Here is a 24,875-nt window from a genome sequence, read left to right as displayed (position 1 = left end):
TCATCACACACTGGGCCCTCACTTTTATCCATAATGTGTTCATTATGTCCCTCGGCTCTCCCACTCACTTCAATCAGTTTGTCATCCTTAGGGCACTCTTTTCCCCTATTTCTCCCCCTTTATTGGTTACTTTCAGTTTTTCCAAAAAGGCTCCCTAGTGAAGACCTGCATTTGTCTGGAAGTGTCACTTATGTATAATAATTGCTACAAACACAGTGTGCTGAAAGATAACACAAAAATTGTATTGTGAGACAAATATATTTTATGACAGTATAATTTTAAAGCTCTGCTGCAGCGTTGTCTAAGCTAGATGCACTGAGGGTCGCATACAAAAAAAAGGCCGCAGGGGCCTTTTTGATAGTCTTCGCATTCAGTTGTTGTTTTTTAACTCATGCTAAAACCAGTCCAGTCTAACGCCATGTATGCCAAGCAATTTTTCCGTCCATCATTTTCAATCCCCGTTTTAATCTATTTCATCCATTGGCCATTAACTGGCTCCGTTTAATACAAATCCCACTGTTTGTGATATAAGTGCTAACTTTGTATTTCTGCTGTTAGCCACCTTGCAGGTCATGTTTACTCTATTTTTTTTATCTGCTTTGCTTTATAATGCTGACTGCTGCGTATGAAAATGATGCGAAGGAGGACTGCAGTCTGATCACTGGGGGAAAATTCCATCTGTATTGCTTTATTGTCATGCCACAGAGCATCATACAGACTAATGACAGGAGATGTCTCTCAAGCGGCTTTCCGCCTTGCCGGCAAATTGTCAGGATTTCTTTTACTGGCAGTCGTCATCATGTCTTTTTTGGTGTTCTGCTCCTTAGATGTGGCATCCGTCTGTATTTTATGTAGGCCGTGTTTATGACTCACTTTAATAATGTCAATTCAGAGTGCGCTGCATCTCAATAATCAGAAAACACTGCTTTGAGTTTTGTCAGCAAATCGGAATTTGATGTATAAAAAACCATACCTTCCAATTCATTTGCATGATTCACTGGCATTTTTTGTGTGCTGATCCTCGTTTGGGTTGTGGGTAACTGGCGCTTATCCCAGCTGACTTTGGAAGCTAGTCACCATAGAATCACGGGACACATACACAAACTACTCACGCAATTTAGTTTCATCAATAATGTGGCAAATAATTGTTATACTTACATTTCAGAATGGTATATATGATCATGTATATTATTTTACAGTGTTAATTTTGCCATTAGAAAACACATTGCACATTTTTGAGGGGGGGGGGGGCTGGAATGGATTAATGGCATTTCCATTCATTTCAGTAGAAGTGATCCTATTTTTTTGTTTTGAGTTTTGAGTGTGCATGCTTGGAATCACTGTACTTGCAGGATATCACGGCCACTGGCCATGAGACAAAATGGCCACATTCCAAAATATACTGCAGTACTTTCACTTAACACTCACACTGGCTGCGTAATCAAAGACCGATTGGAACGTGCAACCACTTGGGGAGCGCAATTAGCTACCTGGCAGAATTCAAAGCAGTGAGCACTCATGTGCCCCATGGACCAGATTGAAGGTTCATCACTGTGAAACTTTCCAGAAAAAATGACATAGACGTTGTAATGAATGGGGATGATCCCTCACTAATCTGCCACAGCCCACCACTTCTACTCACGGACCCTTTCACGCTCAACCTGCTTGGAGCATGTGAACCCTGCTGTGGATCATTTGCATCCAAGTGCTAACCAACCCCTCCCTCATTTAGAAAGTGCTCACACTGTTTTCATTTAACGCTCTGCCAGTTAGACGGCTTTCCCATGACAGCATCAAATTGTGCAGGGGCCCCTCAGTAAATGAACTGAACAGGAAATGAATCGTGTGCAGTTGCAGTGATGATAAATTCAATTGAAAGTGTCAAATGAGCCAACCAAATTAAAAGGAGTTTCACACCTATAATTGTACTTTCCATTAGTCTTATCTATTTGTTGCAAATGCATTTGTTACCATCAGCGCCATCTTGCATGCCGGGAGCTCTAATTCTATTGTAATTGTTCATAAAAGTTATTCATGCAACGCAAATGTGACTTTCTACAGAGTGACGCCAGTGCCATCTGGTGGAACTTGTCATTGTTTTCTTATACTGAAATTCTGTATTTCAGAAACAGGACTAAAAGTAAAAGCAGTGGGATTTTAAAATTTCCGTCCATCAGTTTTCCAAACCACTAATCCTCACAAGACATGCAGGCCTGGTAGAGCCTATCTCAGCTGTTTTAGGGTTAGGGTTAGTAGTAGATGGGGTGCACCCCTTACTGGTACACTCTCGCAGGCCCGGCCAGGAAGAACTCCACACACTAGTTTTTATATTACGTTGCCCCCCATCTATTTTTCTGCATGCACGGATTCAGATTACAGGAAACACCTTTAGCATCATGGTTTTATTTTGTATCAGAGTACAGTGTCATTTAGGGGCAGGGTTTATTTACATTTGAATGAAGATAATGGGTAATGAGACCATTAATATAATTTTGCAAAAAGAAAGGCACACAAGAAACTCACAGAAGAGCTAGTATTATGAATGTAATGTAATGTTTGACTTTTTCCTCAAAACATAACACAGAAGAGAAGACCTCCTTGTCTTGATTTTTATAGAAAAGGCTTTGGAATTTGGCTGTTGATGGAAGGCACACATGACTACGTAATTTTTTATTTATTTATTTTGTTCTTGTTTCTGACTTAAGTGAAACGATATGTTAGAGCTTCAGTTTCTCAACTGACAAGCTCACAGTGGGCTAAAAGATGCTTTCACCAGCGGTTACTGAGGGCAGCAACTTCCATGTCCGAAATACGTGGCAGTCTACCGCTGGCGCCACCTTCCAGGTATCCAGACTTTACGCTGGATGTGTCTGAAGGTCTCCTCTTGCTCTTGTTCAGGTCTGAACAAGATTATTTGTTTTTAGTGTTAAAGAAGGGTCACCTCAGTGATGAAAAATCGAGCTATGACATTACCTGAGATGGCCAACAGCATCTTGCGTCTGGCTCCAAATGTGGACACACCCACTTCCTTCAGATCATCTTCAGACAATGTGAGGAACGTCTGGTAGTCGATCTAGAAGAACACCAAGGTTGTTATAGTTAATAAAAACATCTGGTAGTCTATCAAGAACACCAAGATTGTCACAAAAAAAAGTAAAACTGCAATTATACAGATTATAAATATGTTTGTGTTAATAAAATAAGATACATGTGAAAATGCAGTTGTTAAAAAAATAATTGAAACTATATCTGATGTTTATAAAACTAAGTAATAATAGAAAAAAAAATCAGGGTTCATTTTAAATGTATTTATTTCAGTGTTGCTGTTTGTCCTTATGGAAGACGTTCAAACATTCGTTTGAGAATTGTAGCTTACTTTGCTTTAATACACAATATCATAGTGACCTTTTGTTTAATCTTGCACTCAAAAAATACACCATATATTAAAAAATGAACACTAAACTAAAATTCTCAAAAGATTAAAACTAATATATTAATAAGTGTACTGCTAAAAACAAAGCCTGTTTTCCTTTTATTTTTTGTTTACCTCCTGTTGCTCCAACACATCAATGTACTTCATCAAGCCCAATTGGCTGAGGAGCTCCGGAAGGTCGTCCATCATCTGGGGGGAGGGGCTACGTTGACTGCAGGTGGATGCCCTCCTTGATGAGCACACGTCGTCAAAGTAGTTGCAACCTGGAAAGCCCTCGGCTGTAGGCAACAGGGCCAAACCTTAATATCTTTCGTCGTCCAATTCCTACTTCTAAAAGAACCGACTGGGACTCACGTTGTTTGTCATTTCTGTTTCTGTTGGATGTGAACGTGGCGAACTGGGAGGAGGATGAGAAAGATGTCGGTGGTGGGGAGGATGGAGAAGAAGAGGAGGAGGAGGAGGAAGAGGAGGAGGCGGGCTGGGATCCCCGTCTGTCCCTCCAGTTGTCCGAATTACTCCCTTGAGATGCTGCCCCGCTCTGATTGGCCCATGACTGCAATGATGCAATGAGTAAATTTCACTATCAAAAATAATATTTACATCACTATATGTTATATTATATTATATATATATATGTATGTATATATACGTATATATATATATATATACGTATACGTATATTATATTTATATTCACTTCACTCTTGACTTAAATGATGTCAGTTTTTATGAATGTAATATGTTCCTTAGCAGGGAAACGCTTAAAAAGGTTGCTGTTATTATTGATTGTTATATGTATTATTGATTAATCTCAGAGGCACAGTAACAGAAATGAGCAGAATTTTTAATTAGTTGGTAGGGCACAAGTAAGCAGGATGATGTGACTGTTCCTGCTGACCAAAGTGGTGCAATCAGGCGACAAGCATTCATGTTCCTTTTGTTCACCACGTATAAACAAAACAGTTTGGCAACCAGTTTGAGAGACACAACAACAAATTTATACCTCTGGGGAACTTTAAAAACAGTACTTAGGTATCATTTGTTGAAAAACTAGTGAGAGCCGCTCGTGTTCAGCTGGCTAATTGCTGATTTGTACCTGGCTGCTGCTTGTGCTCAAGTAGGGTTTGTAGCTGCGACGGCTGATGTTCCGCAGCTCCTTCACAGCTTCTGCTGGCATGGACTTTGAAAAGCCCAGACCACTCCAAGTGTCCGTGGGTGTCCGGACTTCAGTGACCACTGGCTTTCTCTGCATTGCTGGAAGGAGACAACACAGAAAACAGTCTCGCTTGGGTAAGTCAAAGTACAAGTATCTTAGCAGAATATGATTTAGGTAGCAATAAAATAAAAGACACTTTTTAGACTTTAGACTTTATACTTTTTATGAATAAAATACCTGCTTCATTTTTGATCAACGGTCATGCTTTCTAACTATTTTTCACAAACGTTTGACAGCCACTGGTTTAGAATGGTACTAAATCAATATTCATGTTCTGATTTTACTGAATTAATCGTATAATTTAATGTCATTTATGGATTTTGGCTGGGGAGTTTTTGAATTCCAATATTTTGTCACTTTAGGTAGCCCTAATAGGCATAATATCCATTGTGACAAGGCATTGTATTCACGTCCATGGCTGTGTAAAATTATCCTCATCACCAGATCATTCACAATTGTAGTCGTTTTGGTCGTCATCTGCTCCTTGACAAGTTGCGTGAGAAACAGAGTCAGCCGCAGGTGCTCCCATCTGGAGAGTGTTCCGCATCAGTAAGGTACTGTGTGCCTCGTATTCTGGACAAATTTGATGATTTTTCCGCCTTGTGCTTCCAATATAGGAATAAGGTCAATGAACAATTTCTTGGAATGTTACTTTACGTTGATAAGTAACGAACATGGTTAGGGGAAATGTATCTGAGCAAAAGCATAGATTTTATTTTATGATTTATTATTATTTTATTATTTATTATTATTTTATTATTTATTATTTATTTGTTTGTCATGTTTTGTTTTGCTCATGCAAGACTTGGTGTCAGCTCAGTCCTAATTACTCTGTCAGAATTTAGCTTGTGGTAAAGGTTGGAGTCTAGGGATTGTTTTTTTCAATGCAATTGAGTTCTACGCAAGCTAATAAAAGACGGAATCTATTTTGTGGGAAGTTGTCAAAACTCCTATTGTATGTAAGTAACGTTAAGTATATTTCAGTCTATATTGTTGTACTTACTTTTACAGATGTAGTATATGCATTGAATCAATACTTAGTTTTTACAGTACTATCTGTGCTAAATAATTGTTATTGATTATAATTGTTAAACGCAGAGTGTGAGTAGCTCTATCTTACACACACCTTAGGCAGACTCAGTCAATGTGAAGTTGTTTGAAGACAAATCAATGAAATAGCATTTGATGGACAGCTGTAAATAGCTGTGGGAGACTAGCCGTGGCAAAACAAGTCAATGCAGTCTGTCTATCATTGCGGTTGTTCAAGCTCTACTTCCGAAATTCATGGAATGGACAAAGTAGGCTCAGGTATTAAATAATTCATTGGGAGCGGTACTTCTTGTTGCCAGTGTTTGGCATATTTAATCAAGCTCAAATTGTTGAAATTGAGACACAGCACAAAAACAAGCAGAAACTTAGAGGTGTGTCAAACCTGTAACAGCACACAGCCGTTTATGTAGTGAAATGTGTGAGTTTGCCCCAGTTGGCCCATTCAAACAGCAAATTCATAATCCCTTAATAAAGGCAACACTGAGGGAAATTTTGACCCATTTTACTACAGATCTTCCCTGAGGCACCCTGTGTGTGTGTGTGTGTGTGTGTGTGCGTGCGTGCGTGCGTGCGTGCGTGCGTGCGTGCGTGCGTGTGCGTGTGTCGTTTGACTTCACGTTGCATCCGCGGAATACGGTGGGTCACAGATCAACTGTAAAATCGACTTTGGTTTGCACTCTTTGCTTAGCACCAGAAGCCACAGTACGAGACAGGAACAGGAATGAAACATTTAGAGGCACTAACCTCTGGTTGCCAGCAATTTCTTCTTCTCATAGTCATAAACCTACAGAGCACAAACAGGATATAAAGCAGGTAAATAATGCATGGAATTGAAAATCTTTTCCATCCTCTAAGTGCAGGCAGGTTAAACCTCATTTACACATTTATACCAATACTTACACCACATCCTGCATGCGCTGTTAATACTTTTGAGTGTGAGGGATGACACAAAAGATCTCAAAAGGGCCCAGAAATCAATCAGAAAGTAACACATGCTAGTAAAAACGCAAAAATGTTAAAGTATGTCTTCCTTCTATACTTGTACTTCTTGAAAATGAGTTTTCTGCAGTCGTGTGCACTTGAGTGTTAATTTGCACAGCTGTCATGTACATTGGAAGAGTGACAGCACACAAGTCATGTGTGTTCTTTTGCACCTCCGATTCTGAGACGTCTGCGCAAACATCCCGGGACATTGTCACGTCTTTCCTTAGGCTGTTCCTCCGCTCCATCCTCCCTCGCTCCATTTCTGCATTCAGCATCCTTGTGCATTCAGGAGATAACACATACACAAGATTAACTTGGGTGGCTGTATGGAAGCAAATTAAACCGCACAGAACACGACAAAACCAAGTACGAAGGAAATCGTAATTGCAGCATTTAGGATTTGCACACATCTGTTCCGTATTATATTTATGGATGGATGGATGGATGGATGGATGGATGGATCAATAAATTAAATAACTGAGCAAATGGGGTGAACATGCTAATTATTATAAAGATCCAATTTCAGGATTTGAATTGTCTTGACCCTCACCTGCACGTAAACGCCTGCCCTGTAGAGTGGCGTCTGGCTTGGTGGAAAACTTTGTTTATCTCTGGACCCTGCAAACTCCCTCTCCGACCCATCTTTGTCACCCTGGGTCCGCTAGGGATGTTCATTGCATCCTCCAATGACATCATCACTGTCTCCTTTGAGCTCTCATCATCTGATTGGCCTGACTGGTCGTCATTTTCCAGGATCTAAATAGAAAGGACATTGTCAGGAATGAGTTGAGCCAGGGCGACCAAATGCAGCTTGAACCAGGATTTATTGCAGGGAAAAGGAGTTGGAAGGGAGGCAGGTGGGGAACGAACGACACAGACGGGAGGAAGACTCACGGCCAGCAAAACAGACAGACTGACCGACATGAAGTCCCCTCGGACAAGATTAAAATTCTGACCGTGAGCCTTCAGACAGACCGAGGGAAAACCAGATGACACGAACAGGAACACTGGGCACGAACAGGAATGGACACAACAGTAGACACCGACAGGGAGAAACACACGGGCAGGGCTTAAATACACAGGGTAACAAGAGGAAGCAGGTGACAGACATTACGGTAACGAAAGGGGTGTGGCTGAGCGAAGTGGCACGGGCGTGACAGTACCCCTCCCACAAGGGACGGCTCCCGACGTCCCAAAAAAGAAAAAAAAAAATCCAAGACTGTCCAACATGGGCCGGGAGGAAATGGGGAGGTGGCCGCACGTCACACACCGCCGAAGGCCGACTGGGTGACGGCCGCTGGATCCACGCCGCCGGAACTGGTGGCGGCCGCAGCATCCGCGCCGTCGGGACTGGATCGGGGGGCGGCCGCGTGTCATGCGCCGTTGAAGCCGACTGGGTGACGGCCGCTGGATCTGCGCCGCCGGAACTGGTGGCGGCCGCAGCATCCGCGCCGTCGGGACTGGGTCGGGGGGCGGCCGTGCGTCATGCACCGTTGAAGGCCGACGGTGACAGCCGCTGGATCCGCGCCGCCGGAACAAGTGGCGGCCGCAACATCCGCGCCGTCGGATCTGTTTTGGGGGGGGGGGGCAACCGTGCATCTTGCGTCGCTTGAACTCATCTCCTTGGCGACCATGCAACAGTTGCGGGAGCCGGCAAAGGGTTGGTCCAAGCGCTGGTCGCTGTGATGGTCGGTGTCTTCTGTCAGGAATGAGTTGAGCCAGGGCGACCAAATGCAGCTTGAACCAGGATTTATTGCAGGGAAAAGGAGTTGGAAGGGAGGCAGGTGGGGAACGAACGACACAGACGGGAGGAAGACTCACGGCCAGCAAAACAGACAGACTGACCGACATGAAGTCCCCTCGGACAAGATTAAAATTCTGACCGTGAGCCTTCAGACAGACCGAGGGAAAACCAGATGACACGAACAGGAACACTGGGCACGAACAGGAATGGACACAACAGTAGACACCGACAGGGAGAAACACACGGGCAGGGCTTAAATACACAGGGTAACAAGAGGAAGCAGGTGACAGACATTACGGTAACGAAAGGGGTGTGGCTGAGCGAAGTGGCACGGGCGTGACAGACATCTTGGCTTAATGGATGTTCTTTTCTTCCAATAGTCAAAGCTATTAAGCACCTTCTCTAATGGACGACAGTCTGTTCCCTTCAGTCCTGTCCTCCCTTCCTCAGTGGGAGCGGGTAGTCCTGGTGGTGGTGATGGGCGAGCCTTCGTACTACTTAGAATCTCCGGAACGGATGCAGGTGCAGGGACAGGGCCTGTTGAACATAAGAGAACATAGTTATTTGAAAATGACATTTAATTAAAATGTCAGTCTGTCCAAAAATTACTGGCCACAGTTATTATCGCTACTTCTACAATGTAATGAGATAAAGCACAAGAGTTGCATCCATAGACCCAAATACAGTCGCCTATATTGTTCTGTTTTGAAAGATATTGCCTGAAATGTATTGATTTAAAAACATGTTTATTATGATGCTTGTAGTTTTAGTTCAATTATGTAGAACTGTACTTGTCACCTCCTATCTTTTTTTTTCTCATTTCTCTTTTCTACATTTTTTACAAGTACTAGGGATTTTAATTAAGTGTATATATTTGTCAATGTCAATTGTCATCGAGCAGACAGTGGCAAAGAAAAGCTGGTTGACAAAATCAAAGTATTTACAAAACTTTTGTGTCCTCACTTCTTACAGTGTGCGCAAAATCTCACCGTTTTCCGAGAGACGCAGCTGCTGGAGTAACATGTTGAGCCAATAGCTGGTCAACTCATTGCCAGCCAGAACGGGGTCAGGTGCCACCTTGGTTACCTTGGTGGAGTCACAAGAATCCAAACCCAACAACAGCCGACGGGCCTCATAAAGACATTGGATGTTCCTTTCAAGACCTTTCACCACAACTGACTGCAAAATGTAAAATGTAAGAGGTTTGTTGGTAATTGTAAGAGGTAACACAAGAGAATGTTGCACGACAATAGTGTTAACATTGTGCTACCTTGTTGGTCTGCTTTACTTTGGGTTTGACACTAATGAAGACTCCAAGGTTTTGCATCATATGAGCCAGCGCACAAGGATCTGCCTCCACATCTTCCCGCATGTCAAACATCAAGCACACAGGCAGGCAGTCCTATGCGTGTACACACACACACACACACACACAAATGACACAAATACATAGTTTCATGAAAAAAGTGTTACGAGTAATTGGAAGTTTTTTTGTCATCATCATCATCATCATCATCATCGGTTTAAAGTCCGTTTTCCAGGCGCCGCTGGGTTGGACTGGGTTCTTGATATTGCTTTCTTTCACCGGGAACGGTCCAAGGCCATCTCATGGTTGATGCCGAGTGCCTTCATGTCGGCTGACACGGTCGTCTGCCAGGTCTTTTTAGGTCGGCCACTGGGTCTTGTTCCCTCTACGTTATACGACATGACTTTCTTCACCCAGTCGTTCTCGTCCTTCCTCACTAGATGTCCGTACCATCGCAGTCTGCCTCTCCTCACCACATCCACTATGGCCTCCACTCCCATCTTCTATCTCAGCTCTGCACTGTTTTTTTTCTCCCTCATTGACACACCACACATCCATCTGATCATCCTCATTTCTGCTCTGTTTAGTTTGTCTTCGTGAACTAATAAACCATTTATAATGTCATTCTTGGCCATGTGTAAAACCTTTATAAGGGTATCGTTATCGTAATGTGTCATCAATTGAGCATCTTCTTTTTCAGAATTTTTGCTGCAGTTTCTATATTGGTCCTCATCACACTGACGCTGGACCATAATGTTGTGGCAAGTGTAATTTTTTAGGTCAAATGTCTTTACTGTGTGACAACACCACGGTAGTGACAATAACGACTCACTGGCAAATGATTAACTGTTTATGTCTATGCAGTATTGTATCTTGCCACTATTCTGCTGTTTTAGTATAAACGGCACTCTATGCTTATTTTTTAGACTTTTGTGTATACTTCTGTACTGTCGTCCTTTGTCAGACTGCCAAGCATCAGGAGGAGGCACAAACATGGAGTAGAGAATACAATATATTTCAAATTGCTCCTGGAGCATTTGTGCCACTCTATATGCCTCTTGTATGTTCTCCATGCTAAGTTGAATCCTTCACCAACTTATCCAAGAATTTCAAAGTTTATTTGTTTATGTTTGTGCTACCATAAGCCTTTGTGTTCCAGAGTGTGAAACCAGTGTGCTATGCAAAAGTCTGGAAGAGAAGTACTACAGAGAAAGAATACAAAACAATGCAGAATGGGGGCCTGTTAACAGAATCACAAAATGTGATATTTTGAGGGTGGAAATAGGACTTAGATCAGTTAGTGCCATACAGACTGTGTTGTTATGCTGCAACTCATACTTTGACTGTTGATTTTTTCAGACAGCAATAAAAAACTTACCATGAGCTGCTGCCGGGCCAGACACACTCCATCCGGGCTGCCCTGTATGACCAGTGAGGGGAGGTTCTGGGGTGCGCTGAGGTCCGGTAGAATGATTTGGGTTTGAGTGTGGTGCATAACGCTCAGGAAGTGAGCTCCGTTCTGCCCCAGCAAGAAGAGATGCTGCTGTGAGGTGACGTCAAGCTGGCTGGTCACCACGCTCCCTGTCACCTCTGATCCGACAAGCAGCTCCATCAGAATGCAGGTTGCCTTCTGCTATGTCATACATGGAAACACTTGTCTGTGGTTGCAGCTTGTGTGTGCTCGCCGATGCTTTCTGACGCTCATGGCGCACTGACCTTGACTGCAGAGGCGTTGCCCTGCAGGCCCCACACGGTGCAGCAGCTTCCAAAGAAGGCAGGCTGCGCCTGAGGCTGTGGTGGGATGGCTCTGAAGCTCACGCTCACCCCCAATGTCTGCACCACCTGCTGGATGAGAGGTGAGCCGGCATCTGGCACAGGCTGAGGAGCCAAGCTGACCGGCAGGTCAAAAGTCAAAGTCAGTGGCTGCAAATCCTAGCATGTAAAAAGGAAGAGAAGAGGATGAGATGATGTCAGAAAAACAGACCCTTTTGACAAACACTGAAATTGGCACAACTGTATACTGTAATCCCTCGCTACATCGCGGTTCATTTATCGCGGCTTCAGTACATCGCGGATTCCCCCCGCCCCACCCAAAATCAAGAATTCAAGATACAAATTCTAAATTGAGGAATTATGGCATGAATTTTGCCCGCATAATGCGGCTTGGTGGCGCACTGATTAGCATGTCCGCCTCACAGTTAGGAGGGTGCCGGTTCGATTCCACTTCTGACCCTCCCTGTCTGGAGTTTGCATGTTCTCCATGTGCCCACGTGGGTTTTCTCCAGACACTCCGGTTTCCTCCCACACCCCAAACATATGCTTGGTAAGCCGATTGAGCACTCCAAATTGCCCATAGGTGTGAGTGCGAGTGCGGATGGTTGTTCATCTCTGTGTGCCCTGCGATCGGCTGGTTCAGGGTGTTCCCCGCCTACTGCTCGATGACTACTGGGAGAGGCTCCAGCACGCCCGCGACCCCCGTGGGGATAAGCGGTATTGCCCATTCTTGCCTAGTATTGACAGTTTCTCAAACTGTGCCATGTTAGTGGTGCTACTGAAATGGCTTAAGCCAGGTAAGATTCCACTGAAAGCCCAGGTGCCAAATGTACAGCCCGACAATAAATAAACCACTCACTCTAATCCTCCTCCTGGCCTCTTCCACTCCCTCGATGGGTCCAGCAATCGACACCTGGTATAGTAATAAAGTGGAAAAACGTTTTGCACTTTTTTTCTTTTATAAAGGTTCTTAATTGTCTGTCTTAACTGCTCCCTTTGGTTTTATAAGCACACCTGGTTGCTTTTCTCCCCTGTAGCATTGTGGCGGTTGGAGTCTGGGAAATGGATGTGGCAGGAAGTGGCTTCCATCACCTTCTTGATGTTTCCGCCACCTTTGCCGATCACATGAGAATGCTCCGTGTAGGCCACGTCCATTTTGAGGGTGACCTTATTTACCTGAGTATGTCATCAAGACTTCATTTTATATTGCCACTGATGTACTAAATATAATAACTGTTTTAACATTGCAATGAGTACCCTTGTTTCTAGAACTTCTAGAATCTTCTTTTTGGCTTCCAGAACATTGGCTTTCTTCCCTTCCACCTTCACATGTGGGTCTGCAAGAGGAAACAGCTCAGTAAGATTGTGCAATGTAGTTTGACTGCCAAGAGATTGATATAAACAGTAGCAGGGAACAACTAAATGGAGCTAATTATAGGATGTGAGTGACACTACAAATCTGCCACCTTTCTTTGACTTGGCTCCAATCTTCAACTTGGAAGGCCATTTCACCTGAGTGTCAGTTTCTTTCATCACCTGTGAAGGCCAAAACAATGGAGGAGAGTGAAAGAGCTGCAAAGAGGGGGGAAGCCTTCTGTCACTGTATGCTTCCAGAATATATGTAGCACGTACAGATTCTATGAATAGAAAGTCTCATTTGCATTTCAAAGATTGTAATCATTATACCAAGAAAAACATGTTATCGCAGGATTTCTCATAGAGAAGCTTTATGCACCAATGTCAACTTCATGCACCAATGTTAGCAATGGCCACTGTCTACTGAGGAGGAAACTTTCATTAGTTTTGCCTTCTTAATTATCCATCCATCCATTTTCTGAACCGCTTAGTCCCCACGGGGGTCGCGGGCGTGCTGGAGCCTATCCCAGCCGTCATCGGGCAGTAGGCGGGGGACACCCTGAACTGGTTGCCAGCCAATCGCAGGGCACACAGAGACAGACAACCAATCGCACTCACACTCACACCTAGGGACAATTTGGAGTCATCAATCGGCCTACCAAGCATGTTTTTGGAATGTGGGAGGAAACCGGAGTGCCCGGAGAAAACCCACGCGGGCCCGGGGAGAACATGCAAACTCCACACAGGGAGGGCCGGAGGTGGAATCGAACCCGCACCCTCCTAACTGTGAGGCGGACGTGCTACCCAGTGCGCCACCGAGCCGCCCGCCTTCTTAATTAAATGTGGCAAATTTGGTCTTGGACTTACTTTCTCAAAAAACTCCTCGCCTGTCATAGCATCTCCAGGTCTTGGTGCTGTAATGAACACAGTGAAAATAAATAAAAATAAAAAGGAGGATATAAATCACTGCAGTCCCCTCTTTCCAGAATCAGCAAAGAGCCGCCTCACCAGTGTAAAAAAATCTAGAAAGTACAAGTGCTGCAATGAATCAAGTTGTGCAATCAAATAGATGATCCTTTGAATCACTGCTGCATTGTAGCAGTTTTTTTCTATCAACTTCACTTACAATACCGTTTAGATTTTGCGAGACAAAAAAAAGCCAATTGTACATACTGTATACTTTTGAAAATATTTACAGTTTGCTTTTTTTCTCCCCTTTCAAATGAGTCCTGTCAGACTGTCCTCCAACTCTCCAAACTTTAACTTTTGTGTGATCAGCATTAAACAATGTTGACAACTTTCAAATGTTGATATTAGCTAAGCAACTGGCACAAAAGGAAGGAGAAATTGCTTGGAACATAAAGAATTTTAAAAGGCCATGGCTCTACTGCGACATTTACAAGGTTGGGGGCTAGTGCTTAGACTCCCCCTCCCACCTCCATCACTCAGGGTAACCCTGGCTAGAGCTGAGGAATGGGGAGAGAATAGTATAGGGTGGAGAGAGAAGGTGGCAAAGATGGGGGGGGGGGACACAAATTAGCTTGGAAATGGCTACTGACGTTGTTGACATTTAGTGACGCAAAGACCTCCCACTCGACCACAAAAAATAGTTCACGGATACAAAACAGAGAAGTATTAAGGAGAAAAATCCACTCAAGTACCTCATGGTCAAAGAGAGTGGAATTTGACGAGATAGACTATTTACAGCCTGACTGAGGCTATTCGTACACCATAAAGTATCACAGCAGAATTAGTGTGTCAACGGACAAAAGAACAGTCGACTGTTCTTAAGTAGGAGTATAGATAAAAAGACTGTAAAAAAAGACTGGTTAAAGAATTGATTCAAATCCTGTTCTTACAAAAGTTCAAAAGCACAGACTGTAATGTACTTTAAATGTAAAAAGTAATTATGCATTTTGACTTTCACTTATACACTGTACAAAATACACTGGCAACTTGGCACAATAAAAAAAAAAAACTTCCTGCAAACAATATATTTCCTTGCAAACAAAGAAATCAAACATACCGATATCTGTTTTCAAATGTAGCGAGTAAAAGTAAAAAGTCGTTTAGCAAATAAATACTTAAGTGCAGATTCTTGACTGCTTGAATTTGGCTACTTCCCACCACTGCCAACATTGTGAGCACATACAGCATGTGCAGTGGTGACACAGTGAGTCTCCACAGTGACACAGTGGAGGCATTTGTCATAAAGCTGCCAGGCTGCGATAACTAACGACGGCTGTTACCTCCTCATCCCAGACAGGCATGATAATAGCAATAAGACTTATGAATGCATCACCCATAGGCTGTCATTAATCATTCATGATAATACATGATTTTACTGCATGGATGGTGGCAACAAGCAGGAGGCCTTGAGAGGCAAGCATTTAGGCTGGCCACAATGAAAAATCACCTTCCATTAACCCTCAAGCCTTGTTCAGTGTTCTTTATGGCTATTTTTGACCAGGCACGACAGTCTGTAATTTTTCCTTTTGTATCAACGTTTGAACTAACATCAGTTCTTGTTATGAGTTCAAAATGTCCGTCCATCCATCAATTCTCTAATGCTCATCCAGGGTTGGGTCGCAGCGGCAGCAGCCAATTCTTCCAGCTTTCACCGGGGCGTTCCCAGGTCAGCCAAGACAGTAGTCGTCTCTCCAGTGTGTCTCGAGTCTTTCCCGTGGCCATCTCCTGGTGGACCACCTCGCCAGGGAGACGTCTCGGAGGCATCCTAATCAGATGCCTGAAGCATCTTTTCTGGTTTTATTTCGGCAGAATCTCTGCATGGATCTTGTACTTTCGGTCATGAGTCACAATTCGTGATCATAGATGAGGGTGTAAAGGAGAATACGTAGATCAGCTGTTAAATTGAGAGCATCACCTTTTGGCTCATCTCCTTCACCACAATGGACTTATACAAGGTCTGCGTTACTGTGGACCTGTCGATCTTTTGTTCAGCTCTTCGGTCAAGGCCCCAAGATACTTGAACGTAGGGCAAGTTCTCATCGCTGACCAAAAGACGGCATAGCACCTGACTGAGGGCCGTGGTCTCAAATTGGACGCTACTGATTTTTATTATTAAATGCAATTAATAAACACAATTCAATAGAATTAAAAAAACATATATATTTTTTACTTTAAGGACATCGTGCTGCTTCATGTGGTGTGCATGCCTTGGCCACCTGGGGGCAATACACAGTGGATATACACCATCCATTTCCCTTTTCGTATATTTAAAAAAAAAAAAAAAAAAAAAGGTTTTTTTTAACGGATTTTGTGTGTGAATTTTTTCCCCATTTCATTTTGAAGGGCATCAATTCGTAGTCCAGCCACTGTACATGGAGACAGTGGTCACAACTCAGTAAGCTGCAGTCACATTAGTCATTCTTCGCATAGGCTAAAGAAAATATGGCTTTTGGTATCAATCTGTCTATACTTGTGGCACCACCCTTTGTGCTTAAATTTTCATTGCCAAAAGAATTATAACCCCAAGAAACTGATGCTACTCGTGAGCCCGTTTATGGCATTTCCCATTGAGTCGGTTTGTTTTATGTTTAGTTTGATTTAAACTGGGACTGGAAATAAACAGCTTTTGAAGAATTGTTCACGATCTCACTAAGTGCTGCTTGTTGTGAAGTGAATTGATTTGAGTTCACTGCCCTTAGACAGTGCTTGGATCAAAAATGTTTGCTTGTGAGTCAAAACAAAAATTTAGACAAATGATGAGTCATATATTGAAATACGTAATATCTAACTTGAATGTCGGGTCACTCATATCTCAAGGTCTGCATAGAGTCAGCATAGAGTCCAAAATATTAAATTATGTAATGTGTGTTGACTCACCATACAACATGGTCTCCAACTTCTTCCTATTGATCCTGAACCTCTCCTCCACCCACTCCGGATCCACACTCTGACCTCCAGCATTCTCCTGCCTCGGCTCAGTTTCTTCCTCCTCTTCCTCATCCTCTCTGTCACAACAAGCCTCGCTGGGCTCAGGCTTTGCTGCTGAGTCGGGTTCTACTCTAGTTTCAAGTTCAGGCTCCGGTGGTGCTACGGCGCCCTGGGTGGGAGAGCTCTCCTCGGGGCTGGTGGTGTTGGCCATAGCAGGACTAAAGCCCTCGTCTGTGTATGTGTGTGAGCGTGAGGATGTGTGTATGTGACCAAGGAGACGAGGGGAGCATGAGGAAAGAAAAAGGGGGGAGCTAGTGACACCCCCCTTAAATCCCCCCACCCCATGAGTTCACAAATTTAACCTCTCTCTCTCTCTCTGACTGGTGTGAGGCCCAACAATGCATTGACGGGGATGTGTAATCGAGGGCAGTCGGTCAGCACAGGTCATATCTTCTCTAGCCGAGGGGCTCCATACACACACAAATACACACACAATAAATCGTCAGTAATCCCTACATCGGTGTTCCACAAGTCAAGGACTGACACACGCACGCACGCACGCACACACAAGGGTACACACGCGCGCACACGTTGAAAGCATCTTCACATGAGAGCTCACAGCTAACAAAATAATCACGCTTTCCTGATGCTGAGGGGTTCTGCGACATCTGCCAATTTTTTTCCTTACATCGAGTGGACTGTATGAAGTTTCAAAGAGGTTTTAACATCAGTTTTTACTGCATTCATGCACTGGGTTTAACACATTTCTTAGATCGCCATCCACTATAAGGTCTATAAATAAATTTACAGCATTGGTAACTACCAAAATATTTTTGGGTTGATTCTGTAATGCTTGAAACATCGGTATGTACAATAGTGATTATTTAAGGAAAATTAATGAAAATACAATTTTATATCTTCAAATTCAATACAGAAATTTAAAAAAAATGTAAAACATTATGTTTTATTCATTTATGATGGCAATTCAATTTTTACTTGTATTCTTTAGAACAAATCCTTGCAGTGCTTGAACGTCACGCTTTATTCATTTGGGACATCTTAGTGTGCGGATCTGTGCCACATTGGGTAAACACGTCAAAAACAAACCCTGTCATGCATGGGAGAAAAAAAGATGACGCCCACAATGTAGTTTGGGAAGTTAGTGTAGGTGTATCAGGAATATTTATTTGTTAGGATGAGATGCCTGTGATTTTTTTGCCTCAATAAATAAATGGGTTAGGTGAAAGACTCAAGGACGGTCACCGTGACAACTTGTCATAAAGCTATTCAAAGTTTACCCTGGATTCAAGGCGACATGGCGCCTCACTCTCGTTTCGCTCGGGAGGTGTCATATACGTATGTTCAAAATCAAAAACTAATACCCAGGTTCTGTTTACTGCGCATTTAAATCGTTCACCACAGGGTAGCGCTGTTGTACCACTCGGACGTTTTCGATTGCGTCATGTCAACCACTTCCGGGTTGCTCCTCACTGTACGGCACTCATGACTTTGAGTGTGGTACGTCGTCGTAACATACGATTAAAGAGGGAAGCTTCTGCTTAGAGTTTGAGGAATGGGAAGATGCTAATTCTTCGTTGATGGAAGCTGCCGTGGAATAGAAGAATAATTATGTGGCGGGTGAAAGGGCTCGCATGGAGAGGTAAAACGAAAGTCAAGAGCACCATGGAAACTTCTTGAGTGACGCCGACATCTGGCCTCGTGTTTATTTTGATCACTGTAAAAGCTCCTTAGGTGTTTTCTAATGTTAACCTTAACATTTTTTTGTGTTCATTTTGGGTGACCAGATTTGGGTTTCTGAAAAGGGGGCGGGGTATTCATCGGTGTATGATATGAACAAGTGACATGGTGTCTGTATAGCAATTGCATTTATTGGCCCGAAAAACACAAAACAACATATGTACAATAACAAAAACATATTTACTCTGTCAAAAATATAATTACACTGACATTTTTGAGTGGTGCACTTAGTATTGTGTGTGCCTGTAGGTCGTTGGCACGCAAGTGCCTGCCTTACATGACAAGCATTCGGCTTCGTAAGGATCACGACCCTGGCAAAAGCACAGGAATTTTTGATTCAACTCCCTCGTGAACGTGCATTTTCGTTTCGCCATTGCTTGTAAACACTCAATGTAGACTGGCTAGCCCACCCTATTTCCTTCCTTATTTGCGAACGTACAGAGATACCTGGAAATGAGTGAAATGGAACGGAATGGCAATTGTATTGACAATGTACTGTACATGTATTATGTTAGAGACAGTCGAACAAAATTCCCAGACGATTTTGAAATTCCCCCCCGACATGTTTTTAGGTCTAAAAAGTAGGACATGTCCGGGAATCAATAAATACAATAAACTTTGCTGCTTCAAATAAATTGCTCAGAACTCCATAAACAATACAACCAAAGTCAAAGTCTGCTTTATTGTCAATTTCTTCACATGCCAAGACACACAAAGAAATCGAAATTACTTTCCCACTGATCGAATGGATTCTTTGAATACCTCCCAAAATTCTTTAGCAGTGGAATTGGAAAAGATTGGTTTGTGTGCTTGCGTTGAATGTTTCCTGCTGGTGTCTTTGCAGTGCTGCATCGATACCACACCAGCACCCCATTGCGTCTCCCCCAGAATCACCATGTGGAAGATGAGGTCATCAACACCTCCACTGTTCTCTCTACCTCTATAAACACCTCTGACAGCAGGTATATTTACGATCATAAGAAGCCATGTTAGAACTTGAAGTTTTCAATTTTCGTTCACGATTAGATGTTTTACACATTCATTTCCTTCTGCAATGCTTGCCTGATTCAAATATTGAATTTTATCCTGCATTCATCAGTTCACCAATTCAATTAATTCCCTAGTGTTACAGCTCAGAAGTACTAGTATTACTACAAATTGCATTTTTTAGTTTAACGCTAGTTTGTCCTTGTGTAGAATTACATCACAAATATTTTGCCCTTACAAAGTGGATTTTTTTGTTCTTTTCATTTGATGTTTTTCCAGCTCCCATAAAAAAGAGGATGGCGAGAGGAGGAAGAAACAGCGGGCCTTTAAATTCAGTTCCACCAAGCTGCCTCGTTACACCGCTCTCGATGCTGTGGGATGGGTATGTCTTACTCTTTTTAGGAGCATGTGACTCCAAACAATCTTAATTTACTTTTTTTATTATTATTTTATATAAATCAGACTTTCTGATATCCTCCTAAAATTCAAGATATACCTTTGAAGTCGTTCCTACAGTACCTCTCAATGTTACTTCTCACTTACGAAGCCACAAATAAATCAAAATGCTGAAATCCAGATTGCACGGAAGTCGAAATAACCCACTTCAAGACCTTAACGCATTCCACTCGTGTAAACAAAAAACATAACGAGCACCAGTTTGACCGTCCACAGTTCTGAAAAAAAAACACTTATTGTTTTTATTTTCTTGATCATATTTACCATGATTTCAAGACTATAAGCCGCGACTTTTTTCTCAAATTTTGAACCCTGCGTTTTATAGTCCGGTGCGGCAAATCTATGGATTTTTTTTCGTGATTTTTGTCATGACTAATACACTTTTACACTCGTAAAAAGGCTGTGTACCGCTGTTGTGCTGCACCGCTTTGCTGGGCGGAGGGATATGTGACACGGTCACTGGGGAGAAGAGTGGTGTGTCTACCGCATGTCCATCCGCCAGGCAAATAAAGCCGTATAATTCATATAAAGAAGAGACAGAACGAGATCAAGGCAGACATTACTGAAGAAAGGAAGCTTTTATACACAAACCCTCTTTGTTGGGGACAAAAGAAATGATGCCGCTTTTAAGTTAAAGGCAGTCGATTTGGCTCTTACCATATGAACTAGAGGCAGGCAGTGTTTGTAAACAAATGTTAAGTTGCGTTGTAAAAACTTTAAAAAGGCTTTCTGTTTACCGTCTTTTTTTGTAAATAACTGGCGGGCACGTGTGGCTTATAGTCCGGTATGTCTTATGTATGGAAAAAAACTAATTTTCCCCTAATTTTAACTCGTACGGTTTATAGTCCCGAAATTATATACAGAGCAGAGGTGACGTGAACCCTTCTATTGTTTTCTGCATGTTAATGAAGTCAGGGTGGATGCATTTGTCACAAGTAAATAAAATGAGAACAGAAATGCATCCTGGTTCGATGGAACCTTGAAATAATAAGTGATCAGGCGTTCTGCTACAGAAAAAGCTGCTGTTTGCTTGGTGTGTTCACTTTAATTCGTCATTTGTAGCACATCCAACGATGCACCACTCACGTTACTGATGAGAGCACCTGTTCATTAACAGGGTGCGACGGCAGTGCTGTTCATGCAGATCTGCAGGAGGATCCATTCCAGTTTCTCTTCATGTACTGAGCCAAGTCCAACTTCTGGAGTGTGGAAGACACCACAAACTTTGCAGAAATGTGGTTACCGCCTCCTGCTGGATACTTGTGAGCACTGCATGTTTGCAAGTTCAATTTCCTCTCCTGAAAATCTTATCAAGCTTACCACGCCTATTTTTTCTAAATTTTATTTTGAACTATTTGTTTTTGGGGTGGTCTTCAGTTTCAAGGAATGAAGTGGTCCTACAAAGAAAGAGTGTGTTGTGTCTGCACAATCAGTCCTTGGATCAGAGCAGTAGCAGCAACAGTCTTGGATGTGATGCTGTGGTAAACAGTTCCAGTGAGCAGAGCTGCCTGACTTCTAACACCACCAGCTCAGACCATCAGGATGTGTTGGGCCATGATTCGCCTTTGCAAGGTGTGTTCAGTCGGGTCTATTTGTTGGACACGACGATACTCCTTTCACTTCAGCTTTGTTACTTGGCACCTAGATTGAGCCAATACTTTTATAGACAAGGCTTTGGCCTAACCCTAAAAACAGCATAAACAGTTTTCGAACAGTTAACAAAGAATAGGTTCCCCCAAAATCCATTAATAGGAGAATTCACAAATATTAAATCACAGACAGGAGCTCTATAAATTTTAATGTGACCTTTATGAATTAATTTGACATTAATGTTCAAAAGTTATTTCGCCCAACTAACTTCCCTTTAAATAGCAAAATCGGAACAAATATTTCTTTTTTCCCTCTCTCCTGTAGGTGACGCTTACATGTCTGCCTTCTGCCCGCAGGAGAATGCTTTCAAGAAAGAGAGCACAGAGATGACGGATGATGTTCATGACAAGGTTTACAATGTGACCTCATTGAATTAATCTTTATTCATAGCTGCCATTGTGACTAAATGTAATTATTTGGTTTTCAGTCAATGTTTGAAGGGGCAGACGAGAAATTGGCAGAAGCAGCACAGAACCTTGAAAAAGTGGCAGACAGCAGCGTCCCAATAATCCTAAACATTATTGGTATCAATTACATCTCTACTCAACTACTTGTTACTCACTCAGCCAACTTTCTTTCATACCCAAAATGTATTTATTTTACGCAACAACATTCTTCCCATGGTCGTTTTTTTTTTTTGCAGTATTTGTGTGTTTGTTGTTTTCACCAAAATTCCCGTTTCAATTTTCACCACAGGCCTTCAAAGAGTCAAAAGTGGAAACGACGAGGAAGCTTTCACGTGTTTCTTGGCGGCAGCTCAACAGGGCTACAGCAAGGCTCTGTTTAACACTGGCGTCTGTTACGAGAAGGGGAGAGGAGTTCGCAAGGACAAGGAGAAGGTTTATTTTCTATATTGCTTTTCCTCATTAGGGTCATGTGTGAGCTGGAATCTATCCCAGCTCACTCTGGGTGAGAGGCAGAGTACATCCTGCCAGCCAATCCCAGAGCAAAATCACTGGCTGAATACACTTCAGTTGTATTTATTTTTTAAGTTCAATACATTCACATTTGAATTTTACGAACTCTTATTAGGTGGTACGCAGTGCAAAATGTTTGAGAGCCACTTTAAGACATGGAAAAAGCTCACACTCTACCACAATGTAGTAATTTAAGTTATTGCTTTGTTGGTTGTCTCATGTCTCCTTTTTCTCCTGTTCCGACATGTAGGCATCCCATTACTATTGGCGGGCAGCAGCGGCGGGTCACAAACAGGCACAGTACCGATGCGCAAAGCTGTTCCTGATCAGGAGCGGGTACGAGAGTGAAGAAAAGTTGAACACAGCCATCAGCCTCCTAGAGAAGGCTGCTGCAGCAGGTCTGACAAAGGTGGGAATTATCATCACAAATCAATGTTACTTTTCTTTCCCCAATATTGTTTCATTTTTTTTAACCTTAATTCCTTTCTTTCAGGCTCAGTTATGCCTAGCGTCTGTGTACTCCTGGGAGCCAGTGAGAGATACCAGCAAGTCAGTGCATTATCTGCAGATGGCAGCCGAGAGCAATGTGAGCAACCATCTGAATGCTTACAGTCTTCTTAGGGTTCTTGATTTTTGATTAAGAACTTTACTTTCCCATCCGCGCGAGTACTTGGAGGGTAGATTGTTTGAATTCTAAATGAAATGAAAAGGTGTTTCAATGCTAGCATCAATATGTATCCAGAAAAAAAAAACAGCTGTTACCACAAAATATAAAATTCAGAACTGTGCGAGAGTTATAATATTCTCCATATTAGCTTAGATAAACACAAAAACACAACATAGAAGCACAGTTGCCAGAGGGTACAATCAGAGGCAAAATGACAAATTATTGTACTTCAAAAAACAGCACACTCTGATCAAAGCTTTTAATGCTTTTTGCATTTGTAGTGAGGTTTTAATGTATTGTTTGACTTCATTTTCAAAAATCCAAAAAAGGGCTTTTGAGTTGTGTATCGTTTGTGTCTTTGCATGCAATTCAAACAAAAATATACGGATATGACTAAAAAATTCAGCAGAAGTGTTTAAAAATACTGTTGTAGATATTAATATTTTGTATCGTCAAATAACTCTATTAATATATTAATATATAAGTTACCACAGCAGATATTTGTTAATTGATCATGAAGCTCCTTTATATGATCTGGGGTATTTATTCCTTCCTTGTGTTTAGGATAATACTGCTCTACTCCTTTTGGGCCAGTGCTATGAAAGCGGCTTTGGGGTCCCTCAAAGCCTGAGAAAAGCAATTGAATTGTACAAACGAGCGGCTCAAGCAGGCAACAAGCAGGCTCAGCTTTCACTGGCATCTCCCATTGAAACAGATGGTGAGTGAAAGTGCATGTTGTGTGTCTTTTGATTCACTGACTGACTTTATTGTATCTTCTGCAGTGTTGCGCTCCATCCGTTCTTTGCCATGCTTTTCTGTGTTCGACCGGGATCTTCGGCCGCCGATGTCCTCTCTGGCCGACGACGTGCGTGTTGACACAACCCCTTCTGGCACCCTTCCCTTCCTGCCTTACTGCTGGAGCACCGGGAGCATAGATATGACCCCAATGCTCTCTTCTCCCGCGCTTCACCTTCATCCACAAAATTTGGAGGGAAAATCCTGCCAGTGGATGGTAGGGGTTGGCTAACTGCCAAGTGCAGCACAAAAATATATGATCTGTTCCGATATATTATGGTTAGGGTTGCAAAATTGTGTGCATTTCCATAGTTGGAAGCCTTCCTTTAGAAATTATGGGAAAAAGAAATGCCACTAAATGTACTGAAGTTTGACGCTTGCTCTTGCAAACTCGTGCATGCCGTAGTTTGAAATGCAAACTAGGGTTATCCGTTTGCGATATTGATATTGGCTATCGGTCCGCTATCAGCCCACAAAACATTTCAGGATCATATTGGGCTACATCCAAAATCTCCAATACGAGCACTCGTGAACAATATACACTGGAGCCTATCTCAGGAGTGTATCAATCTGTAATTCTACATAACACCTATGATGGGTGCTCAACAAATGCATGTGTGCATTTTCACTAGAGTGTTAAATGGAGTATACATGCAGGATGGTGAAAATCAGTGTGTAGTATTCAGTGTTGTACCTGAACACCTTCAATAAACGAAAGTTCATGAACTCGTTAATAATTTGGACGAATGTAAACTGAACGTAGTGCATTTTTGCTTCGTGAACGTGTTCATTCCGCGGCCAATGAATGGTTTTGAACGGCAGTTCATTTAGTTCAAGGATGCCAGATTTTCTCTTCTTAGACTTGAAAATAAAACCATGGTAAACAC

General features: G+C 42.5%; 2 protein-coding genes across 3 annotated transcripts; one reads left to right on the top strand and one right to left on the bottom strand.

The window, feature by feature from the left end:
* Positions 1-2,387: 2,387 nt before the first annotated feature.
* bicc2 (bicaudal C homolog 2) lies at positions 2,388-17,212 on the bottom strand. Its single transcript, XM_049745132.1, has 19 exons — positions 16,708-17,212; positions 13,729-13,775; positions 12,972-13,041; positions 12,763-12,842; positions 12,520-12,681; positions 12,365-12,418; positions 11,449-11,664; positions 11,111-11,362; positions 9,697-9,828; positions 9,416-9,605; positions 8,824-8,963; positions 7,233-7,438; positions 6,853-6,958; positions 6,443-6,482; positions 4,529-4,686; positions 3,788-3,986; positions 3,548-3,711; positions 2,974-3,073; positions 2,388-2,900 (listed from the first exon to the last, which is right to left on the bottom strand). The coding sequence occupies exons 1-19, from the start codon at positions 16,967-16,969 to the stop codon at positions 2,770-2,772; spliced, it is 2,709 nt and encodes a 902-aa protein (XP_049601089.1). The 5' UTR covers positions 16,970-17,212; the 3' UTR covers positions 2,388-2,769.
* A 1,006-nt stretch (positions 17,213-18,218) lies between these two features.
* dele1 (DAP3 binding cell death enhancer 1) lies at positions 18,219-24,714 on the top strand. 2 transcript variants are annotated; one of them, XM_049745336.2, is made up of 12 exons: positions 18,219-18,418; positions 19,361-19,478; positions 19,783-19,885; positions 21,077-21,221; positions 21,337-21,531; positions 21,874-21,959; positions 22,037-22,133; positions 22,306-22,448; positions 22,777-22,935; positions 23,020-23,112; positions 23,758-23,911; positions 23,976-24,714. In XM_049745336.2, the coding sequence occupies exons 1-12, from the start codon at positions 18,388-18,390 to the stop codon at positions 24,218-24,220; spliced, it is 1,569 nt and encodes a 522-aa protein (XP_049601293.1). In that variant the 5' UTR covers positions 18,219-18,387; the 3' UTR covers positions 24,221-24,714. The 2 variants fall into 2 exon arrangements, with proteins under 2 accessions (XP_049601293.1, XP_049601210.1); XM_049745253.2 differs by having other exon boundaries at positions 21,077-21,242.
* Positions 24,715-24,875: the final 161 nt, after the last annotated feature.

The sequence above is a fragment of the Syngnathus scovelli genome, chromosome 1, assembly GCF_024217435.2.
Source record: "Syngnathus scovelli strain Florida chromosome 1, RoL_Ssco_1.2, whole genome shotgun sequence".
Taxonomy (NCBI): domain Eukaryota; kingdom Metazoa; phylum Chordata; class Actinopteri; order Syngnathiformes; family Syngnathidae; genus Syngnathus; species Syngnathus scovelli.
The sequence above is the reverse complement of the archived record's forward strand: the minus strand, read 5'-3'. Positions and strand labels throughout refer to the sequence as shown.

Coding starts and splice junctions, on each gene's coding strand:
- bicc2 (XM_049745132.1), bottom strand. CDS start 16,969: ATGGCCAACACCACCAGCCCCGAGGAGAGCTCTCCCACCCAGGGCGCC. Junction 13,776..16,707: donor GTTGGAGACCATGTTGTATG/GTGAGTCAACAC, acceptor TGTTCATTACAG/CACCAAGACCTGGAGATGCT. Junction 6,959..7,232: donor GGGCAGGCGTTTACGTGCAG/GTGAGGGTCAAG, acceptor TGAATGCACAAG/GATGCTGAATGCAGAAATGG.
- dele1 (XM_049745253.2), top strand. CDS start 18,388: ATGTGGCGGGTGAAAGGGCTCGCATGGAGAG. Junction 18,419..19,360: donor GAAAGGGCTCGCATGGAGAG/GTAAAACGAAAG, acceptor GTGTCTTTGCAG/TGCTGCATCGATACCACACC. Junction 19,479..19,782: donor ATAAACACCTCTGACAGCAG/GTATATTTACGA, acceptor ATGTTTTTCCAG/CTCCCATAAAAAAGAGGATG.